General features: G+C 39.4%; 1 protein-coding gene across 3 annotated transcripts in view; it reads left to right on the top strand.

Annotated features, from left to right (window-relative positions):
* Phc3 (polyhomeotic homolog 3) overlaps window positions 1-21215 on the top strand; it is a 79922-nt gene that overhangs the window by 33301 nt on the left and 25406 nt on the right. For 2 of the 3 annotated variants that reach the window (XM_017797398.2, XM_029562069.1), the window contains exons 7-11: window positions 1463-1709; window positions 7053-7927; window positions 8248-8295; window positions 12549-12702; window positions 17949-18199. In XM_017797398.2, the coding sequence (XP_017652887.1) occupies window positions 1463-1709; window positions 7053-7927; window positions 8248-8295; window positions 12549-12702; window positions 17949-18199 (1575 nt within the window). The remainder of the gene's footprint in view (window positions 1-1462; window positions 1710-7052; window positions 7928-8247; window positions 8296-12548; window positions 12703-17948; window positions 18200-21215) is intronic. The other variant, XM_008830117.3, reaches the window with a different exon arrangement.

Genomic DNA, 21215 nt, shown 5'->3' on the forward strand with positions numbered 1-21215 from the left:
GACCACCGGCGGAGCTTGGGGGCCATGGAGGCAGACCACAGGTAGGGAGCTTGGGGGCCATGGAGGCAGACCACCGGCAGGGAGCTTGGGGGCCATGGAGGCAGACCACCAGCAGGGCACTTGGGAGCCATGGAGGCAGACCACCATGCTTGGGGAGCTTGGGGGCCATGGAGGCAGACCTCCGTGGTGGGGAGCTTGTGGTAGAGCAGTGTTGCTCACTTCTTGGCAGAAGGAATGACAGAGGGAGGGACTAGAGCCCCAAATCACCCTCTAGAATATGTTCACAGTGACAGACTTCCTGCTGTCACCACAGGTTCAAATGTCAAAACCACCAGTGAATTAAACCATTGACAAAGGCAGGGCCCACATAAGTCAGTGCCCCAAATCCCCATGTCTCAACATTGCTTGTGTCTGGGACCAAGCCTTCAACACATGAGTCTTTTGAGTGCCCCACTTCATATCCAAACTGTAGTAGCTATAGAATTGAGCAAAGCTTCACCTTGCCTGACGTATGCATTTACTTAGTACCTTCTGTTGCCAGAACACTATTTTGGCATTTTAACAGAGAAAGTCTCGCCTTGAACTTCAGTTAATGGTGTGTTGTAAAGTCAGAGCACACTGACGTTGAGGAGCATTTAGAATGCAGTAGGCTTTGTCGTGCTGCAACTCCTTTTTCAGTTTCCCTCCTAGGGCCAACAAGTGGTCAGTAACATTGAATTTTTAAAAATTTTCTTGGGCTGGAGAGATGGCTCAGCGGTTAAGGGCATTGGCTGCTCTTGCAGAGGACCTGGGTTCAATTCCCAACACCCACATGTCAGCTAACCACTGTCCATAACTCCAGTTCCAGGATATCCAACGCCCTCTTTTGACCTCCATGGGCATTGCATGACACAGGTACATATATATACATGCAGGCAATACACTCAAACACACAAAATAGAAATAATATTTTTAAAAATTTAAACATTTTCTGAAAATGCTTCCCATAAGTTTCACAATGGAGTAGATGATCTGATGAAGTAATTTCATACAGGAGTACGATCTCCTTATCTCATTTAGATAGAGTTGGTCACTTTTAATGTGATGTGCTGCAGGGCAGTTTCCTGGTGTTTATAGTTTGCCGTCTCCCCCTCCTCCTCAACATTCATTCATTAGCTTCTATTCAGTCCTTCCCGCTCTTCCTTCCCTCCCCTACCTCCGCCCTCCCCTGTACTCTCTTTTACTTGCACCTGTCATGTACCCGCCCCTTGTATCTTTTTAAAAACTGCCACATAATATTTAAGGTGTGAGAACTTAGAATGACAGTTTTCCTTTCATTCAGGATTAATCAGTTGTCCCAAGTGTTTGGAGCTCTGTGTGGAAGGTATAATAGCAATGTGCTGTCGTATCTTTATAATTAAGGATTACTATTTCAGGTGAAGCCGTCTGTTTTCATCTTTATTTTCTGTTATGTGGTTCTTAGGTTCAGAATTTAACATTACGCAGCCAGAAGCTGGGCGTGTTGTCTAGCTCACAGAATGGTCCACCAAAAAGCACTGGTCAGACTCAGTCATTGGCAATCTGCCATAACAAAACAACAGTGACAAGTTCTAAAATCAGCCAACGGGATCCTTCTCCAGAAAGCAGTAAGAAGGGAGAGAGCCCCAGTTTGGAGCCACGCAGCACTGCTGTCACGCGGACATCAAGCATTCACCAGTTAATAGCACCAGGTGGGATAAGCTTTTGTTGAAGATAGTCATATTATTTTCTTAGTAGACAGCAAAACAGGTGTCTACTTCTTAAATAAGAACGACAATTTTAAAACATTTTAAAATGAGAAATTCACAAGTTAAAGAATGCATTAAATGTATGTAGCATTAAAAAAAAAAAAAAAAGAAAGAAATTCAGAAAGCCCCGTAGCTTAAACAAATTATAAGAATAAAATAGCCGGGCTTGGGGGCACACGCCTTTAGGCCCAGCACTTGGGAGGCAGAGGCAGGCAGATCTCTGTGAGTTCGAGGCTAGCCTGGTCTCCAGAGTGAATCCAGGCCAGCTGTGGCTACAAGGAGACCCTGTCTCAAAAAGACAAATGAATGAATGAATGAATGAAGAAATAAAATAGATGGGTTTTGTTGTTGTTAACTGGTTCTTGATTAACATCTTTATGATATGCTGACATTTCTTTTTATTAACAGAACTTTAGCTTTTAAAAAATTGCCTATAGTCTATTTAATATACTTTAGTGGACCATATTTAAAAGGTTTTAGTGTATTTGGTTTAAGTCATTAGCAGGAAGAATCTGTAAGTTAAAAAAAAGAATTGTGGAAATAAGGAAAATTATTTTCTTTACTATGCTTCCCCTGCCCCACGTCTCTGTTCACCTAAGAGGAAGTTGTTAGGGAATCAGTTCTTTTTATTGTACTGAGCTATGAAACTGGTGCTCTCTTTCGTTTGTGCAGATAACTCTGTTTGATGGTTCTTAAACTGACAATGTGAGGGCGTTCCAGAGACAGCTTCCTGGCTCTTCTTTTTATACTATTGAAATCTGCTTTCCTTACTTACTCTGACTTCTCTCTCCTTGTGTATGTGTGTGGTACTAGGGATTGAATCTGGGGCCTCACCCATGCCACACAGGCACTCCACCCAGGATTTACATCCCTGTGATATCTTTTTTTATGTTCTATGTTAGTATTGCCAACATGCTTTGCTTTTTCAAATCTCAAAATCTTGGCATTACCTGCTTCTTCTCGTTAGAAAGTCTCCTTCCTCTGGACTTCTGAAGCAGTACTTACTCTGTGCTAGAGAGAAGGTTCCTTAGACCCCTCATACTCTACAGGGATGACCAAGTACTTCTGCCTGTGACAACGCTGTTTTTTTAAGCAGTTTACATTGATTGAGTCTTTTAGTTCTTTTTTAGATTTACCTTTCCATCTTTGTATCTTCACAGCACTACGATGTGCCTTGTACTTACCTGCCTATAGTAGGTGGTCAGGTATATAATGGATGGATTAATAGTTCATTTTCCACCATTTGGACTTTGGAAATGATAGTGCAGTCTTTCCCATTAGCATTCATTAGGTACCACACTGCTTAGAATTGTGTGTGAATCTTTGATAAGTACTGTAAACTTTGCTACTAAGTTCTCTCATGCTTGCATTATATTAGACCTGGTTTCTCTTTGTGAATGTCTGTGTCTCTGCTGTCTGTATGGTCTCTTAACTCGGATTTTGCATGGCGTTGTTCAGGGTGTGCTCAGCCTCGAGTAGTTCCTGCCAGGATTGTTGGAAAGTCAGTGTGGAACAGCAGGGACCCACTGTGCTTGACGTGAACAGTCATGTTCAGGGAACAGTATCTAGTGAGACCTGCCATCTTGTTTTTTGCTTCAATTAGAAACATGCTAACAAGTCATTTTAAATACAAACAAATCACCCTATGTGTATTCTAATGTAATTTAGTAGCAGCCTTGGTTACTATTTCCATGCATATACTTTTAGGCCTTAAAAATAATTTTCTTCACCATTTCTCCTTGAAATAGAAGTTTCCACTTGTTAGTAATTCTATTTATTTATTTTGAGACAAGGTTTCACTGTGGAGCTGAGGCTGCCCTCCAACTCATGGTAGTTTTCCTGCCTCAATCTCCCAAGTGCTGAGCTTACAGGCATAAGCTACCATGCTTGACTGATACTGTTTTTAGACATTTTAATTCATGTGTGTGAGCATTTTGCTTGCATGTAAGTGCGCCATGTGTGTGCAGTGCCCACAGATGCCAGAAGAGGATCTTGGGTTCCCTGGATCTGGAGTTATGGATGGTTGTTAGCCACCATGTGGCTCTCTACAAAAGCAGCTAGTGCTCTTAACTGCTGAGCCATCCCTCCTAGAGCTGAATTTTTTTAAAGAAGATTTTAGAGATTTTTATGATACTACTATATTAGAAAAAACAAATGCCCCCACCCCCCGCAATCATTTAATTCAGTGTGTAGTGGAAAATTCCCGTACTAGTTTACTCTAGCTGCCGTGAACAAAGTGTCACAGACTAGATACCTGGGAAGCTCCAGATTGAAGCTGGCAATGTGGTTTCTGATGAGGACTCTCTTCTTGGCCTGCAGGCAGCCAGTTTCTTACTTGTCCTCATAGTGGTAGAGGGGAGCTCTCTGGTATCTTGTCCTCCTCTTCCTCTTCTTCCTCCCCCTCCTTTTAAAAGCTTTTTTGTATTTATTTTCTGTGTGTGGGGGGTGGGTGCCACAAAGTGCATGTGACGATGGGAGGACTGTTTGTGGGAGTTGGTTCTTACCTTCTACCACATGGGATATAGAGATTGAACTCAGATCATCAGGCTTTCAGTAAGTGCCTTTATCGGCCAAGCCATCTCACCAGCCTTGATAGCTGCTCTTATAGGTACATAAACCCCAGGGCCTCAGGATCCTATCTGACTGTAATTCCTTATAGCACCACCTCTACGTACTATGTCTTGGGGGTTATGGCTTCAACATTTGAATTTTGGAGGAGGGGCCCAAATAGTTAATAATATAGTCATAGACTTGAGATTTGGGGGTCTTCTAGACTTGGTGCTAACCTTTGACAGTTGATTTCAGGGAAGTCATTCACTTGGTTTGTTAATCTGTAACTTGTTGGATTAATTTAAAACCTTGCCCACTTCATGGGGTTGTAACTTTTGAATGGATGAAATAATGTTATTGTAAATAATATGAGAAATGATGCTGATCATTAATCTTCAAGTATTGGGCCACTCTGACAATAATAAAATGTTCATTAAAATTGAGAACTTAACCAACGGAGCATAGTTTTCTAGAGCTCTTCTTGCACAGAGTTCTTATTTCAAGCGTCTTCAAATTTTTCTTTAATATATATGCTCTTATCATGAACGGAGTTCAGAACAGGGTTTCTGATTCCCCTGGAACTGGAGTTAAGGATGGTTCATAGCCACCATGTGGGTGTTGGGAATTGAACCTGGGTCCTCTGCAAGAGCAATCAGTGCTCTCAACTGCTGAGCCATCTCTCCAGCCCCAATACTTTGACTTTTAAGAAAAATTAATTTAGATGAGAGAATAGGTTTTATTTATTGAAATATCAATTTACTTACTAGAACATACAAAAAATAGTTCTAGCGGATGTAATATCAACTATGCTTCAAGAATATGGTAAGTTTGGGGCTGGATACATAGTTCAATGGGTAAGAGCACTTGGTGCTCATGCACAGGATCTGAGTTCAGTTCCAGCATCCGCATCTCACAACTGCCGTGATTCCAGCTTCAGGGGATCCTGTGCCCTCTTCTGGCCTCCACATGCACATACACATAATTAAAAATAGAATAAATATTTTACAAAGAATATGGTAAATTTAAAGTATAACTTTACTTTTAAAATGGAGGCAAAAAAAAATCTAAGGAAAAATTTCCTTATCTGCTCACCCAGACTGTAGGTGCTGCGTTCCTGAGTGAAAGATATGCATGCTTTGAGCCTCTTGGAGGAAAACCACTCTGTAGATACCCAGGATATTGTTAATTCTCCTCTTTTGAACACTGTGTAACATAGACATCACCACATTTGTAAAGGACTGGCAGTCTTACTTTAAAGCAATAGTCTACCTGAAAATTATTTATTTGATGAAATTTCAGATCTGATTTCCTTTGGTTTCCTACCTCCCTCCTTCCCTCCCTCCCTCCTTCCCTCCCTCCTTCCCTCCCTCCCTCCTTCCCTCCTTCCTTCCCTCCCTCCTTCCTTCCCTCCCTCCCTCCTTCCTTCCCTCCCTCCTTGATAAAATGTGGGGAAGTGATGATGGTGACGTCTCTCCCTTATAGTGGCTCTTTTTCTCTCTTTATTTTTGTTATGTTTTGTCTTTCGTAGTGGAAATGGTGGACCCTTGATCCTCCTATATATTCAGCTTGCTTTCTAACACTGAGCCATACCCCAGTCCCCATTTTTAAATAATTTGTACCTATAGAAACTTATATTTTTGAAGCTGTTAATCATATGGTAATTTCTCTAAAGGATGCCTAAATTTTAAATTATAACCAAATACAAAAATATTGAAGAAAAAAGTAGATGTTTTTGTAAGGCTGTTGTGTGATTGAATTTAACAGTAGATGCAGGTTGTTACATACTTTTATATTAGCATTCTAAGATTTTAAAAGTTCTGTCTTTAGATAGCTATAATTTTGCATGGTATCAGGCAGTCAATTCAGTCTGTCTTCTAGTGCACCCAGTTTTCAGTCTGCGGAGGTAGGGTTTCTTTAGCCTCTCCCACTGTGGAGAAGAGAGAGGATTTAGGGTAGGAACTGCTGGGGTGATTCTTGTATCTGCACCCCTGTTGAGAGTGCCTCCTCTGTGAGACCTGACACTTGCTCACAGCTTACTCTGGGGAAAGGGGTAAACAGAAGCCTTTATTTAGGAGGCCAGAGCTTCTGAGTGCTTCATTCTCTGAAAGCAAATGAGTGCTCGCTTAGACTGGGAATAATGGCTCCTGTGCCACAACATTCAGTCACATGTTTTGCTTAATTGAAGTTTTATGTGAAACATTTTCTTTCTCATCACATAATAAAGACTTCTGAACTTGGTAACTTGCTTAGGAGACTTTGTAGCAAATTGCTTTTATTAGTATATGTTTCGACATGGATAGGATGAGATCATTAGCTTATCAATTTTAATGCTGCTTTTGATTTTGAAGCTACCTTTATGTATACTGTACTTGATCAGTGATAATACTTCTCTCTCAAAGAAGAAACTTGAATGGAGAAACTTTGCTAAAAGTCAGCATAGCTAGTCTGGTGCCCTGTAACCTTCAGTAGGAGTAGATCATGAGCAACTGTAGGTATGTGAGTAGATAGTTTGAAGCAGGTTTTGTTGTTGCTTCACAGTACAGCTTGTTTTGCCCAACATTTTTAGCCTTCCAAGGAAAACATGTTGTCATAAAATTGCAATTTATTCTTATCAAAATGACTTGTAATAGAACTCTAGTGACTGTGACTTTCTGATGTGAGAACTTTCCTATTTTAGATTTATGTAAAACTGCCATTTTTGAAGTCAGTACTAATTGTCATTTTTTTCTCTCACAGCTTCATATTCTCCAATTCAACCTCATTCTCTAATAAAACATCAACAGATTCCTCTTCATTCACCACCACCTAAGGTTTCCCATCATCAGCTGGTATTACAGCAGCAGCAGCAACAGCAGATTCAGCCAATAACCCTTCAGAATCCAACTCAAGACCCACCCCCATCCCAGCACTGTATTCCACTCCCAAACCATGGCCTTTCTCCAGCTCCCAGTAATGCCCAGTCACAGCATTGTTCGCCAATTCAGAGCCATCCCCCTCCCTTAACAGTGTCTCCTAATCAGTCACAGTCTGCACAGCAGTCTGTAGTGGTGTCTCCTCCACCACCTCATTCCCCTAGCCAGTCTCCCACTATAATTATCCATCCACAAGCACTTATCCAACCACACCCTCTTGTGTCCTCAGCTCTTCAGACAGGGCCAAATTTGCAGCAGGCTACTGCTAATCAGGTGCAGCCGACAGCACAGCTGAATCTTCCATCCCACCTTCCGCTTCCAGCATCCCCTGTTGTACACATTGGCCCGGTCCAACAGTCCGCCTTGGTGTCCCCTGGTCAGCAGATCGTGTCTCCAACATCACACCAGCAGTATTCTACCCTGCAGTCCTCTCCAATTCCAATCACAACCCCTCCACAGATGTCGGCCTCTCCTCCAGCCCAGATCCCACCACTGCCCTTGCAGTCTATGCAGTCTTTACAAGTGCAGCCTGAAATTCTATCCCAGGGTCAGGTTTTGGTGCAGAATGCTTTGGTGTCAGAAGAGGAACTGCCTGCTGCCGAAGCTTTGGTCCAGTTGCCATTTCAGACTCTTCCTCCTCCACAGACTGTTGCAGTGAACCTCCAAGTACAGCCACCAGCACCCGTTGATCCACCAGTGGTAAGCCCTTGGAAGCTCTTTGACTTTCTTGCTGAACCGAAAGTAAAAGTACTTTTCTCTCCCACACCGTGCTATACTTCTAAGTCTAAATGTCTGTGAATTTAAAAAGCTTGGACTTTCCTGTCAGACTTCTGACAAATGTACTTTATGGGCAAAAAAAAAAAAAAAAAAAAAAACCCACACAGAAAAAAAAATGTTGTTTGTCGTAGTATGGTTGCATGCTTTGAATTTGTGACGGTTATTAAAGTCCCTCGTTAATTTTATTACTATTTAAACAAATCCATCTGCTATCTTTACAGAGTTGATTTTTTTTCCCCAAGGGAATGCATTTGAACCAGTGTCATCTGCACAAAGTTTTTTCTCTTAAGGTGATTATCCTTCATAGATCCCTTCTGTTGGCTTGTGTGTTCTTAACGTATGGTTATCTAGCTAACCTTTTTAGTTGTATGCATTTTGAAGTCCTGGAACTTGAGGAGGTTTTCTTTCAAGGTGGAGAAAGTATGGTTGTATGATGTAATTTTTTGATTAAAATTATGTTTTGTAATTAAAATTTTCTTAAAAATTATTGTAGGATATAATCTAACTTTGAAGAAAAAAGATTTTTAAACTTTCTACTAAGGGAAAATATATGCTTAAAGATTTCTTTCTTAAAAGCCTCAAAAATCTGTTGCAGATTTTCATACTGAGAATAGAGAAAGTAGACTAGATGGGATAAAGTTTTAAGTATTCGTGACAGTATGGGTTCATCAGAATAAGCCTCTAGAAATTGTTATGGTAGTGCCTAGAAAGGAAAATGACTTGAAAATATTTTCCCCCCAAATGTTCTTTAAAGAACTTATTAAAATATATAAATGATTTATGCAAAATTAAAATAAGGTCTGTAAATTTTCAATCAGAATGATCAAAGCCACAGTTTCTCACTGAGAAGATGTTTCCTAAAGGAAAGTCATGTGTCAAACCTTCCAAATTCACTGAAAGCCAGACATGGTTTCCTATACTGTAATATCAGTCCTTGGGAAGCTGAGGCAAGACGATCATGAGTTTGGCTATCCTGAGTTCAAGACCAGCCTTGGCTACAAAGAGACCCTGTCTCAAAAAAATTTCCCCTGAACAGATTTTTATCACTTAAAAGAAAATAACCATCAGTCTTTCAGAAAGTAAAGGCGTTTCAGTGTTTTCATTAATAAACATTTTCAATCTTAAGACATAAATTTATAGATAAATTATTCTTGTTCTTCTGAGTTATCTTAATAGACACAAAGATACTAAATTCTACCCTTTATTTCTCTTTTAAAAATGAGAACCCCACAGAAGCAAAAGTGCTAGAGATAATTTTGTCATTTAAAGATGTGTTTCTGTATTTTCTTTTAATGGATTTTTAGCACACTTAATAGATACTGTATTGGGGCTGAGACTCAGTGGTAGAGTATTTGGCTAGCATCTGCCAGACCTTGTGCTTAGTCCCTGGTACTGCCAAAACAAAGGCTTAGGAAAGACACAGTACCTTCATCGGAATCAAATTTAATTCAGATTTATTTTCTCAACTTCTAAGTCAGTGATTGATTTTTCAAAAAGTACACAGTAAAATTTTTATATTCCATATATTTTTCTAATTATTATTTTTTTGTAAGGGACACTTTGGGGCAACATATTTGGAGTAGAAACACCACAAGGATAATGCTTTAAAAATTGATTAATGCCAAAAATATTTATGGTTCTACTTTCTTACCATTTTTGGAAGTTTTTTCTTTTTCCTGTTTTCACTGAGATGGCCCATGTGCTAGCTCTTGGTGCTCCAGTCCCCTTTCCTCTGGCCTTTCTGTAAATAGTGTAGCTCGGTTTATTAAACTGATGTTTTCCACTGTTGTTGGCTAAAAATATTTTTCCATCAAAACACCTTTTTAAAAATTGGTTATTTCAAATACCTAAACATAGAGAGAGTTATTTATTTTCTATAAGATGTGAAATTTTAGAAGGGTGAGTTGTCAAAGTAAAATCAGTATGTTTTTTTAAAGGATAATCTATAAAAGAATTAAAGTTTTTTTTAATTGAGATTTGGATGTAAATAAGATATGTTGAGGGTAGATAATTTAGAACTAATAAACAAATGTTCCTCAGTTTATTTAGGAAAGGGAGACAGATGGGAATAATGGACTTTATTGAGGTAAGTTTGGCAGTCTTTGTTATTTTTAGAATAGTTATAGTTATGAACTGAACAGAAATTATGTGTAGTTTCATAATGATCTCGTGAGCAAAACTTTCACTTATTTTCTTTTTTCAATATTTTAGTTAATTGTATTTGGATTTTTGTGTGTGTGCTGATTGTGCCGGATATATGTGACAAATTTGTTTTTGCCTACTTTACCTATTAACTTATTTTCCTCTATGTGGAGATTATGAAGAGCTCTGTGTATTTAGCTTTCTCTTAAGAATGGAAATGTTTTATAGTATTCTTTGATAGATAATCTGAAAAAATGCTATTTGTGTTATGACTTTCCTTCTTTTAAAATACTTTTCAAAGCTCAGAATCCTATGCACGGTCAAGCTTTGATTCCTTAAAAGACACTGAGCAAATCTTTGAGTAATAACCCTCGGCAGCATTAAGAGTAAAGAACGAGGTGCAGCAGTTGAATGGAAGAGGGTGCTCTTTGGAAGAAAAGTATTATCTATTTTAGGAAATTTTATGTGGATAAAATTGAACTGGTTAATAAAACCACATTCGTCTATATACCCTGAGTCTATGCTCCTGCCATTCTGGCAGCAATCGTAGCCTGCGCCTTCAGATGTATTGGTTGTTGGATTTGTTTTGTGTTAACCCCCAGCTTTTGGGGGACTATTCTATGCTGGGTATTATCAAAATTTTAAATTACTGTTGTCACGAACAATACTAGTGGCTGTCACCAATGTAGTGTACAGCAAGTGCTTCCACTTCTGATAGGAGGCATGGGATCTTTCTTGGTGACAAAGTTTTGTGGTTTCAAGGTTATGACAAGATCCTTATTTAGATCAAAGTTAGGATGTTACATTTAATATAAAATGGCCCCAGTGGAATTTAAAAAGTTTTATTGAGACAGGGTCTCTTTCTGTAGCCCCAGCTGGCCTGGAAACTCACTATGTAGACCAGCTGGCCTTGAACTCATAGAGATAGAGTTGCCTGCCTCTGCTGGGATTAGTGTCCTGGGCCACCATGCCGGCTTTTAAAAAGTTTTTTAAGGCAAAAATGATAATTAATTCTTTCTCGTTGTTAGATAGGGTCTTGTTATGCACACAGGCTGGCCTTGAACTGACCATTTTTCTGTCTCAGCCTTCTAAGTGCGGGATTATAGGAATGTGCTGCCACACCTGGCTAGATGCTTATTCTTAGTAGGTGCTTGAAAAGAATTTTTTTAAAAAACAGTTTTGCTTGCTGTTATATATACCTTTTTTGACTTTTTATAACACAAAGTTTATACCAGATTCAGAAATCTTAATTACTTTCATATTCTATATACCTCAAATTGTCAATAATTTAACTAAAAATGTAATACTGGATGTCACAAAGTTATTTTGTGAATGTTCAAATATTTGTTTTTACTTTGTTAAGATTTATTGACGTGCTAATCAGTTAATCTAAAAAAAAAACCCCTATAATCTTTGTAAATTTAAGTAAAAACTTTGCCACATAAAAGGAGGAGAACTGATTTATGGCTTTGTTTTTAGTAACCTATTATCCTTCATAAACAATGGTTAATAAATGGCAAGCAATTTATTAATTTCTAGAAATACACTTTGAAAATGAATTTTTAGGTGTAATAGAACATTAGTTGTTTAGTCAGCTCTGGTGTATTGCTTCTCCTTAGAGTGCTTTTGATTCCACGGTCCTTCAGTACAATTTTTATAATTGGATAAAAAGGTAAAGTCTAACCTTCCCGCATGAGAACTAAAAGATAGATCCAAGTGGCTTAGGGTGTGTATGCGTGTGCGTGCGTGCGTGGGTGCGTGTGTGTGTGTGTGTGTGTGTGTGTGTGTGTGTGTCTACTGTTTTGAAGAAAGACGTTTTCTATATTTATGATATCAGCTTATAAGAATTATTTAATTCTTGAGTAGAACAGAAAAGGAATGAAACCATCTAATTGACGTTTGTGTTGTTTCAAGCACATTAATTTTCATAATTTAGTTTTTTTACATAATAATTAACCTGGCATATAATTTCCTTGGTAATATATTGGCCCATTTATATTACTTTGAAAATTTACTTAGTGTGTCTGTGAAAATTACTAGTACCTATTTTGATTTATGACAGGTTGAAATTAACAGAAGCAGTTGTATTATTAAAATAGTTATTTGATTGTGTAAATTAAAAAACAACTTTTTATTCTTAAAAGTATGTTCAGATGTGGCAGCCATCATTCTGGGAACCCCAGTGATTCCTGGCTTATATGACTGGTCCACAGCGCTTTCAGTGACATACTATTATGATAAATTTTCATTTGAGTTTCAAATTTTTCCTTTAAACTTGTCAGTATAGCTATTTGCCCTGCTTTTAAATGTAATACTCTTAGAATTTAATTTTTACAAATTAAGAATTCCTCATGAAATGTAGTTTGGAAACATTTTAAGGCAGTACGGCCTGTCATTGCAGGTTTATCAAGTAGAAGATGTGTGTGAGGAAGAAATGCCAGAGGAGTCAGATGAATGTGTCCGGATGGACAGAACCCCACCACCACCCACTTTGTCTCCTGCAGCTATTACTGTGGGGAGAGGCGAGGATTTGACGTCTGAGCATCCTTTGTTAGGTGAGGTGGTACAAAATACAAACAAAATGTTAGTAATAGGAAATAATTTTTTTCATTAGAGATGGTATTAAACTAACTTGTTAACATAGTTAACTGTGGCAAAAGCTACACTAGAATTCAAATATTAAAATGTTTATGAATATTCTTTTATTAAATAATAGTACTTGGAAAATTCTTTAATGGCAGGGAGGTCATTAGTTTAACACTCAAATGAAGGACATGTCATTTCAAGCAGTGTAATTGCTTATACAGATGTTTCATATGCCTCTTCAGTTCAATTCACGCGTTAGCTGTTTCTAGCTTAAAAATGAGGATGGAGGCTGAGGAGATGGCTCAGTGGGTACAAGTGCTTGTCATGCAAGCCTGGCAGCCTGAGTTCAGATCCTCACAGTTTGTGTAAAAGGCTCCTGTAATCCTGGCACTGTGGTGACATGGGAGGTGGAGACAGGAGAATTGCCTGGAAGCCCTCCAGCCAGCCAGCCTGTGTATGTAGTGCAGCTGCAGAAACACAGGAGACCCCATGTCAAACAAGGTAGAAGGTGAGAACCAACTCTAAAAAGCGTTCTTATATCAGATGTACCTCACGATTGCTTATGATCCAGACTAGGTGCTTTAAAAGTTTCTTTAACATATATGCTACATAAGTTCTGATGTAGAGACTACCAATGTTGGCTCAGGCTTTGTTGTAAATATTCTGTTCTTTTGAATATTTCATGATCCTCGTGATTATTTTCACTTAAGAACGAGCACTCTCCTTGCCTGAGAACAAACTGCAGTGGGAGCCGCATCGACCCGAAGCAGCTTTTGCCTTCTCCTCTTCAGCTTACAGCACCCTCGTCCCCTCCCTTCTTTCATGCCCTTATTCCCTTCTTACTCATGTGAATCTCCAGGAAGCACAGAAAAAAGAAAGTCAGCTTCCCTTCTCTCCCCTCCTCCATCTCCTCTCCTCTCCTTTCTTCCTTCCCATCATGCCCAACTTCTTTTCTCTCTTAAAAATAGAAAATGCTGTCAATAAAATTATATAAGTGAAGACAAATGAATAGTGCCTTTGTGCAATCAGAATACCACAAATGTTTATTTTAAAGTCTTAACTTTAACACCAGGTATGGTGGTACACACTTGTAATCTTGGTACTTAGGAGGCTGAGGTAGGAAGATCTTAAGTTCAAGTGTAACCAGGGTCCATAGGGGATTTGAGGCCAGCCTGGGCTACATAATGAGACTAATTTTTTAATTTTTTTTGGTCTTTTTGAGGCAGGGTCTCCCTGTAGCCACAGCTGCCCTAAATTTACTATGGAGACCAGGCTAGCCTTGAACTCAAAGCGATCTGTCTGCCTCTGCCTCCCAAGCGCTGGCACTAAAGGCACACACCACCACACCTGGTGGGACCTTTTTTTTTTATAAAAAAAATTAACAATAGTATCAGATGTTCTTTTTTAAATATTTTATTTATTATTTTTGTTTTATGTGTATGGGTGTATTGTCTGCATGTATGTGAGTGCACCCATGTCATGCAATGCCACGGAGGTCAGAAGAGGGCATTGGATCCCCTGGAACTGGAGTTAGGATGGTTGTTAGTTGCCGTGTGGGTACTGGGAATTGAACCCGGGTCCTCTGCCAGAGCAGCCAGTACTCTTAACCACTGAGCCATCTCTCCAGCCCCAATATTTCTGACTTAAAAAAAAATTGTGATGCTGAGGATGAAGACCAGGGTCTTGGCATGCTAGCAAACAATCTACCACTGAGCTACATCCTCAGCCTGTATTTTCTTTACTCTGAAAGTAGATTTCTGTTACTACAGATTTCCTAAAGATTTGATTTAAAAGTAGAAACATTGGAAAATTTTGAATTGTGATTCTGATTTAATTTTAAAATAAGCATTGCTTGATGACTAACACCAAATGTAAGTGCTTTTGAAAATATTGGAACACAGGTTTATATTATTCCTCTTTGGAGTCTAGGCTGAGATCCTGTCAAGCATATCTTTTTAGTCTTCCTGTAATTTATTTCATGCTTAGGGTTGAAGAGATGGCTCAGTGGCTGAGAGCATTTGCTGTTCTTACAGATGACCCACCCCCACACTCGGTGGTTTACAACCTTCTATAACTCCAGTTCCAAGCAATCGGATGCCCTCTTCAGGTGTCTATGGGTACTGCCCACACTTAGCATACACTCACACAGGGACATACACAGAAGTAAAAATAAAAATAAATCTTAAAAAAATAGACATTTCCATTCAGGATTCAACCTTTTTAATTTGTAAAATTTGTAAAAAATCTTCAAAAGCTTCCATGCAAAAAGGCAGGAAAAGTTCATAGATCTTGTACAGACTCTATAAAAGTCATAGACACTAAATTGGGTTTTCACTCATGTTTGAGTTAAATCTTTAGGGTATAGCAATAGTGTTTCTCTTGTAAAATGTGTGTTGCTCATGCTTTTTATTTTAATGGCTTCTTATAAGCTGGCAAATGATAGGTATTAACTTCTTCAAAAAGTCAGTAACTTACAGATCTGATCTTAGCAAAATGTTAGAGACTGTATCATACATATGACCTAAAGATTAATTCCAATCTACACCAAACAGTATTTTCTGAAAAAATAAAATGATGCTTACTGCAGCTTCCTCATCCATTCATGCTGCAGTATCAGAGTATGTAGACTTGGGCTGGCTGTGGGGGTTTCCATAAGCCTGTAGCACCAGTGCTCAGGACCAATGCAAGAAGATCTGAAGTTTGAGGCCAGGCTAGGCTACCTAACAGGAACACAACCTCTCAAAACTAACCAAACAAAAATGAACAAGAAGAATCACGGACTTAGTATTTATACTAAAGAAAAATTCATTTTATGGCGAGGGGGTGCATTCTGAGAGAAGGTGCTACTTCCTGCACGGTCAGCATGGCAGGAGCATCATGTGGGCAGAGAGTGAACAGCGAGTAACAGTTCACCAGGCATAGACAGCAGGTAGTGGTGAGGGAGAGACCTGATCACTTAAAAGTTCTACCCTTGGGGCTGGAGAGATGGCTCAGCGGTTAAGAACACTGACTGTTCTTGCAGAAGACCCGGGTTTGATTCCCAGCACCCACATGGCAGCTAACAACTGTCTGTAACTCCAAGTCCCAGGGGACCCAACAGCTTCTTCTGACCTCCGTGGGCATTGCACAACATGGGTGTACTTACGTACATACAGGCAATACACACATACACATAAAATAAAAATAATAAATAGAATTTTTTAAAAAAGTTCTAGCCTTAACATTTGCACTGGGGATCCAGTTTCTAACACAGGGATTTGGGGAGAGATGCATGTTTGTACCTTAGCATGCATTTTTGTATTTATAGAGTAAGAAAGTACCTTTAATTCTATAAGGGCTATTTAGAAATTTATTTTGTCTTTGTTCTTCATAAGTTAAATTTTTTTCCTACAGAAGAATGGTTTTTAGTTCTTCATAGTTTTTAATTTTTATCTTTTCTCCCATAGAAGTGTATGTGATGATTTGACATATGGGTAGGTATTGTGGAGTCCTGCTTGGTAATATATATGTACAGTTGTGCATTTGTTCCCAGAAATTAGCAAGTTAGCATTCTACTGATTTTTTTTTCCTTCCCCACTCCCTTCTCCCCTCCCTCTGTCCCTCCCTCCGCCCTTCCTCCTTCCTTAATAGACTATGTGTGGCTTTAAGCAGGTTTTCCAATAGTTTATCTTGGTGAAACTACATTAACTTATTATGGCTATAATGGTGCTGGTAAAAGCTACAGGACATTAGTCACACTGGTGTTACTAAGGGTGAGCTTTTAGTGTTTTTGTTTGTTTCCTTTTTTCTTTCAGAATGTTAATGTCTATTTAGGGGTGCGGGTTGACCCTGTGCATGCTTCTCAGGCATTCTACCACTGATCTGTATGCCCGGTTCCTACTTCAGTGTTTTATCAGCTGAGTTTTCTGTTTTGTAGGGATTTCTATTCTCTCTTCCCCGATACCTTATTGATCCATATTTTCAGTATTGTTGATAAGTGGTGTCACTCCTTTCACACTGACAGTGGAGAGGAGTTAACAGAACAGTTGCATGCTAGAACCAAACTGTCTGGAGAGCATCCAGCTCCCCTGCTTGTCTGCTGTGTGTTGCTAAGGCGAGTAACAGTCTGTGCCTTGGTTCCCTCATCTGTTAGGATGGAGATGGGGGAGTAGCTACCCGTGGGCTGGCTGGAGAGATTGAGTGAGGCACAATATACAAAGCATCGAACATGGACCTGCATGCATGAGCCTCTCTCAGTCTTTGCTCACTCTTTGCACACATGCCTTTTATTTTCCTCGTGCATCTGTGCTCACTGATGCTTGCAGTATTGGCTGTTGGATCGTCTACTTTTGCAGTCAGTGAAGGGTTGGTGCTCCCGAATGGGCCGGTTGTCAGTTGCGTCTTACTGTGGTCCTTAGAATTTGAAGAGGAAAATCCCAGTGATTCAGATCAGCATGTACAGGGCCAGTGAAGGATAAAGAAAGCAAAGGACTTTTGTAAGAGGGTTTGCAGGCTCTCACTGCTTTGAAGTTAAGGACTGTGGACTGTCAAAATCATTGACATTCTTACTTTGTGGGTTTCATGATCCTTTTTCATTTTCCAGGTGAATACCTGTCCATATCATGTGGAATAGAGAGACAGGAATGTAGGGTGTTTAATGTCCATATAGCTTAAGAAAACAGACACTTGTCTAACCATTTTCATAATTTCCCGAGATGATATTCTGTGGCATTTTCATGTCTTAATGGTGACAGTTTCTTTAAAGATTTATTTTTATTGTATGTGTATGAATGTTTTGTCTGCATGTACGTATGTGCACTGTGTACATGTGTATGAGTGTATTGCTTGCATGTATGTGAGTGCACCTGTGTCGTGCAGTGCCGCAGAGGTCAGAAGAGGGTGTCAGATTCCCCTGGAACTGGAGTTAAGGACGGTTCGTAGCCGCCATGTGGGTGCTGGGAATCAAACCTGGGTCCTCTGCAAGAGCAGTCAGTGCCCTTAACCACTGAGCCATCTTTCCAGCCCCATGATTTTAAAACTATGTTTAAATGATAATTTTGAGCAGGTTATGTTCTGCAGAATGGGGGCAATAACTTCTTCCTTATAAGGTTATTGTGCAGATTAAATAAGACAATAAACATAATATTCTTCGAAAAGTTTAGAAAACACAAGACATGAGATACGATTATTGCCTAGTATTGGCAGGCTCCTAAAGGTAAAGTTTCTTCTCTTTCAGAGCAACTGGAATTGCCTGCTGTGGCCTCAGTCAGTGCTTCAGTAATTAAGTCACCATCAGAACCTGCCCACGTCTCTGTTCCTCCGCCTCCACTCTTAATTCCAGCTGCTGCCACGAGGAGTCCCAGCACATCTCTCCCCAGCAGCATCCCCAGCCTGGAGAACAAACCTCCACAGGCGATTGTGAAACCACAAATCTTGACCCACGTGATTGAAGGTTTTGTGATTCAGGAGGGACTGGAGCCATTTCCTGTAAGTGGGAAGCATATTTGTGTTTTGAAAATTGTTACCCACACAACAGTGTTTTTAAAAATCGTATATTCTCTAAGAAAACACTTGTAATCTCATTGTAAAAGGTTGGTTTTGGGGCCCGGAAAGTTGGCTCAATGGTTAAGAGCGCTGGATACTCTTGCAGAGTTCAGTTCCCAGGACCCATGTGGAGGCTGCCAACCATCACCAATTCCTGTTCTAGGGGATCTGATGTCCTCCTCCAGCTTCCAAAAGCATTGCATGCATGTGGTGTGTTTACTACATGCAGATGAAACACTCATACACATAAAAAGTTTTAAAAAATAAATAAAAAGGTTGGTTTCTAGCTAGAATTTTATTTTTTGTCAGGTGAGGAGAGGGATTTAATTTTTTTTTAAATTTTTTAAAATTTAATAACCGCATGATTAGAAGAGCATTTCATTACAGCTTTAACATATTCAGTAACACATTCCAGAGCAAGGATACATCTCTTTCAAAGGTGGCTGTAAATTTTAGGTTCGCAGTTGAATTAATACAGTTATACAATATTGAACTTAGTAGAAACCCTGTAAGACATAAAATTGAATGAGTTTTTACCCTTTAAAGAAGATCTCCATTTCAAGATACTCTGTTTCCTACATTTTTAATGCTACTAATGCTTAAATGTTTGTACATGTGTCTTTAATCTCTATGTATCTGATTATTACTAGTCACAGTTGGTTACAATTGGATCCTTAGTACCTGAGTATGGATATAAAGTCGTCAGGTAGATTTCACTGGCATTGTTTATCACTTCTACTAAGTTACATGAAGTAAATTTTTATGCTTCCTCCTCAAATATGTCTTTTAAAAAAAATTGTTGATTTCTTGTGTGTGTATATCATATGGAACATCCCACACAATCTTTTTCATCTATATACCCACTTCCCAAATGGAACCCTCCCAAAGCCTCCCCCCTCCCACACACTGGAGCCCATATACTCTGTCATCCCTGTTATTTTAATCTTTAAAAAAGATCTCCATTTCATTTCAGAATATATTGGTCCTTGCAGAAAGACTCATTGTTTTTGCTACTAACACTGAGATGTTGGCATGTGCATCTCTAATCTGTATGTATCTGATTATTACTAGTCATAGTCGGTTGCACTCGGATCCTTGGTGCCTGTGTTATGTCTATAAAGTCATCACGTAGATTTCAGTGGTAATGTTTATCACCTCTACCCATTAACATGACATAAATTTTATGCTTCCTCCTCAAATGTAATTCATTTTTAAAAATTTGTTGATTTTTTTTGTGTGTGTATCACACAGAACATCCCAAATCATCTTACTCAACTGTACACCCACTTCCCAGATGGCATACTCCCATAGCCTCTCTCCCCCTACTAGAGCCCTTATACTCTGTTATCCCTGCTACTGTCTGCTGTGATGTCACCCCCAGCCATTCCCCACTACTTGTCCATCTGGTGAATCTAGTCAGCCTATCTAGAGGTCTTTGTTTTAGGAAGGTCAGCTGTTCCTCATCTAGCAGCAATTGTTCTTCATCTAGCAGCAGTCAGTTGTCAATATTCCTTTAGATAAGATTGGTGTCTGCTGTTCATTTGCCCAGTTCTCTGCTGGGAGTCCCTTTGGCCACCCTGGCCAACAACTCAAAAGAAGGTATCTCCTTTATGGTATTGTTGCTTGTTATGTAGCCTTTTCCTATACATATGGACTCTTAAAAATTTACACTGGCCCCTTTAATCTTTGGTTATACTTTCCTTTTGGGTGTTTAAGGCCATACAGTTGGCCCAGATAAACCAATTTATTTTTACCAACTTAAGGTCATTTGAGGATCTGTTCCTCAGGAGTCACATTGGCTTGGGAGAAGCCCTTGGCTTCTTTCTTTTCCCAGTTCCGCCTATGTGAAGATAAGTCAAAGGTCCTACTCGACCATGGCTGGCTTCGTTTGGAAGCATGGAGGAAATGATTCCTCTGCGTTGACTCTCATCTTCGTAGACTGGATGCTGGTTCAAGTCCATCTTGTGGGGTCTCCTTGGCTTCCGTGATCAAGAGGACAGGTGACCCACCACAATTACCGGACATTTTAAGAGATGCTCATAGTCCTCTGGAACTAGTCGACCTAGGAGGGCAATGAGCAAAAACTGTCCTTTATGTCCCTCTGACCAAATTAGTATAGGCCTCAAAGTATGACTGTTAAACATCCAAGAAGGTTAGTTTCACCAGTCTGGTAATTTAATTACTGTGTGTCATGTAGATAAATCTTGAGCAAAGACTAATTTTTCTCAGATAAACCTTACCCAGACATATATTTCTTGATCTTCAATGTATAGTTTGTCAATAGGTTGTAGGAGTAATATGGTTCCCTCTGGTTTTCAAAATTAGCTAGTCATTATTTATCTCTTGCATTGTCTTACCCCTCCACCATAGTTTTCCCACTTAAGGTGCCACCATTTTCCCCCTTTCTCCCTTAGTAATACCATTCTCCTACCGTCCTACCTCTCCTGAGCTCCTTCTTTCCCTTTATCCCCTAGATTCCTTGTATACCCTTCCCTCCCCCCTCCCTTAAACTAACCCAATTTTTATCCATATCTCCCTTATAAAGGCCTGTTTCCTATTGTTCCTCTCTTTAGATTCTTTCTTTTCCTTTACCTCCCTGTTTCCTTTCTGTTATCCTGATGCCTGTAGTTATGTCTGGATACATACTCACTTATCAGGGCTTGATTCTAGGATCCACATATGAGAGAGAACATATGTCGATTTTTTTCTGAGTCTGTGTTTCTTCACTTAGTATAACAGTTCCTAGTTCCATTCATTTACTTGCAAATTTCATGATTTCATCTTTCTTTACTGCTTAGTAAAACTCCATCATATAAATGAACCACATTTTCATTATCCACTCATCAACTGAGGGACACTTAGATTGCTTCCATCCCTTAGCTATTGTGAAAAGAGCAGCAACAAACATGGATGTACAAGTGTCTCTGCAATAGGATGAGTTCTTTGGGTATATGCCAAG

This window comes from Nannospalax galili, unplaced genomic scaffold, assembly GCF_000622305.1.
Source record: "Nannospalax galili isolate Female #2095 unplaced genomic scaffold, S.galili_v1.0 scaffold33, whole genome shotgun sequence".
In the NCBI taxonomy this organism is placed as follows: Eukaryota; Metazoa; Chordata; class Mammalia; order Rodentia; family Spalacidae; genus Nannospalax; species Nannospalax galili.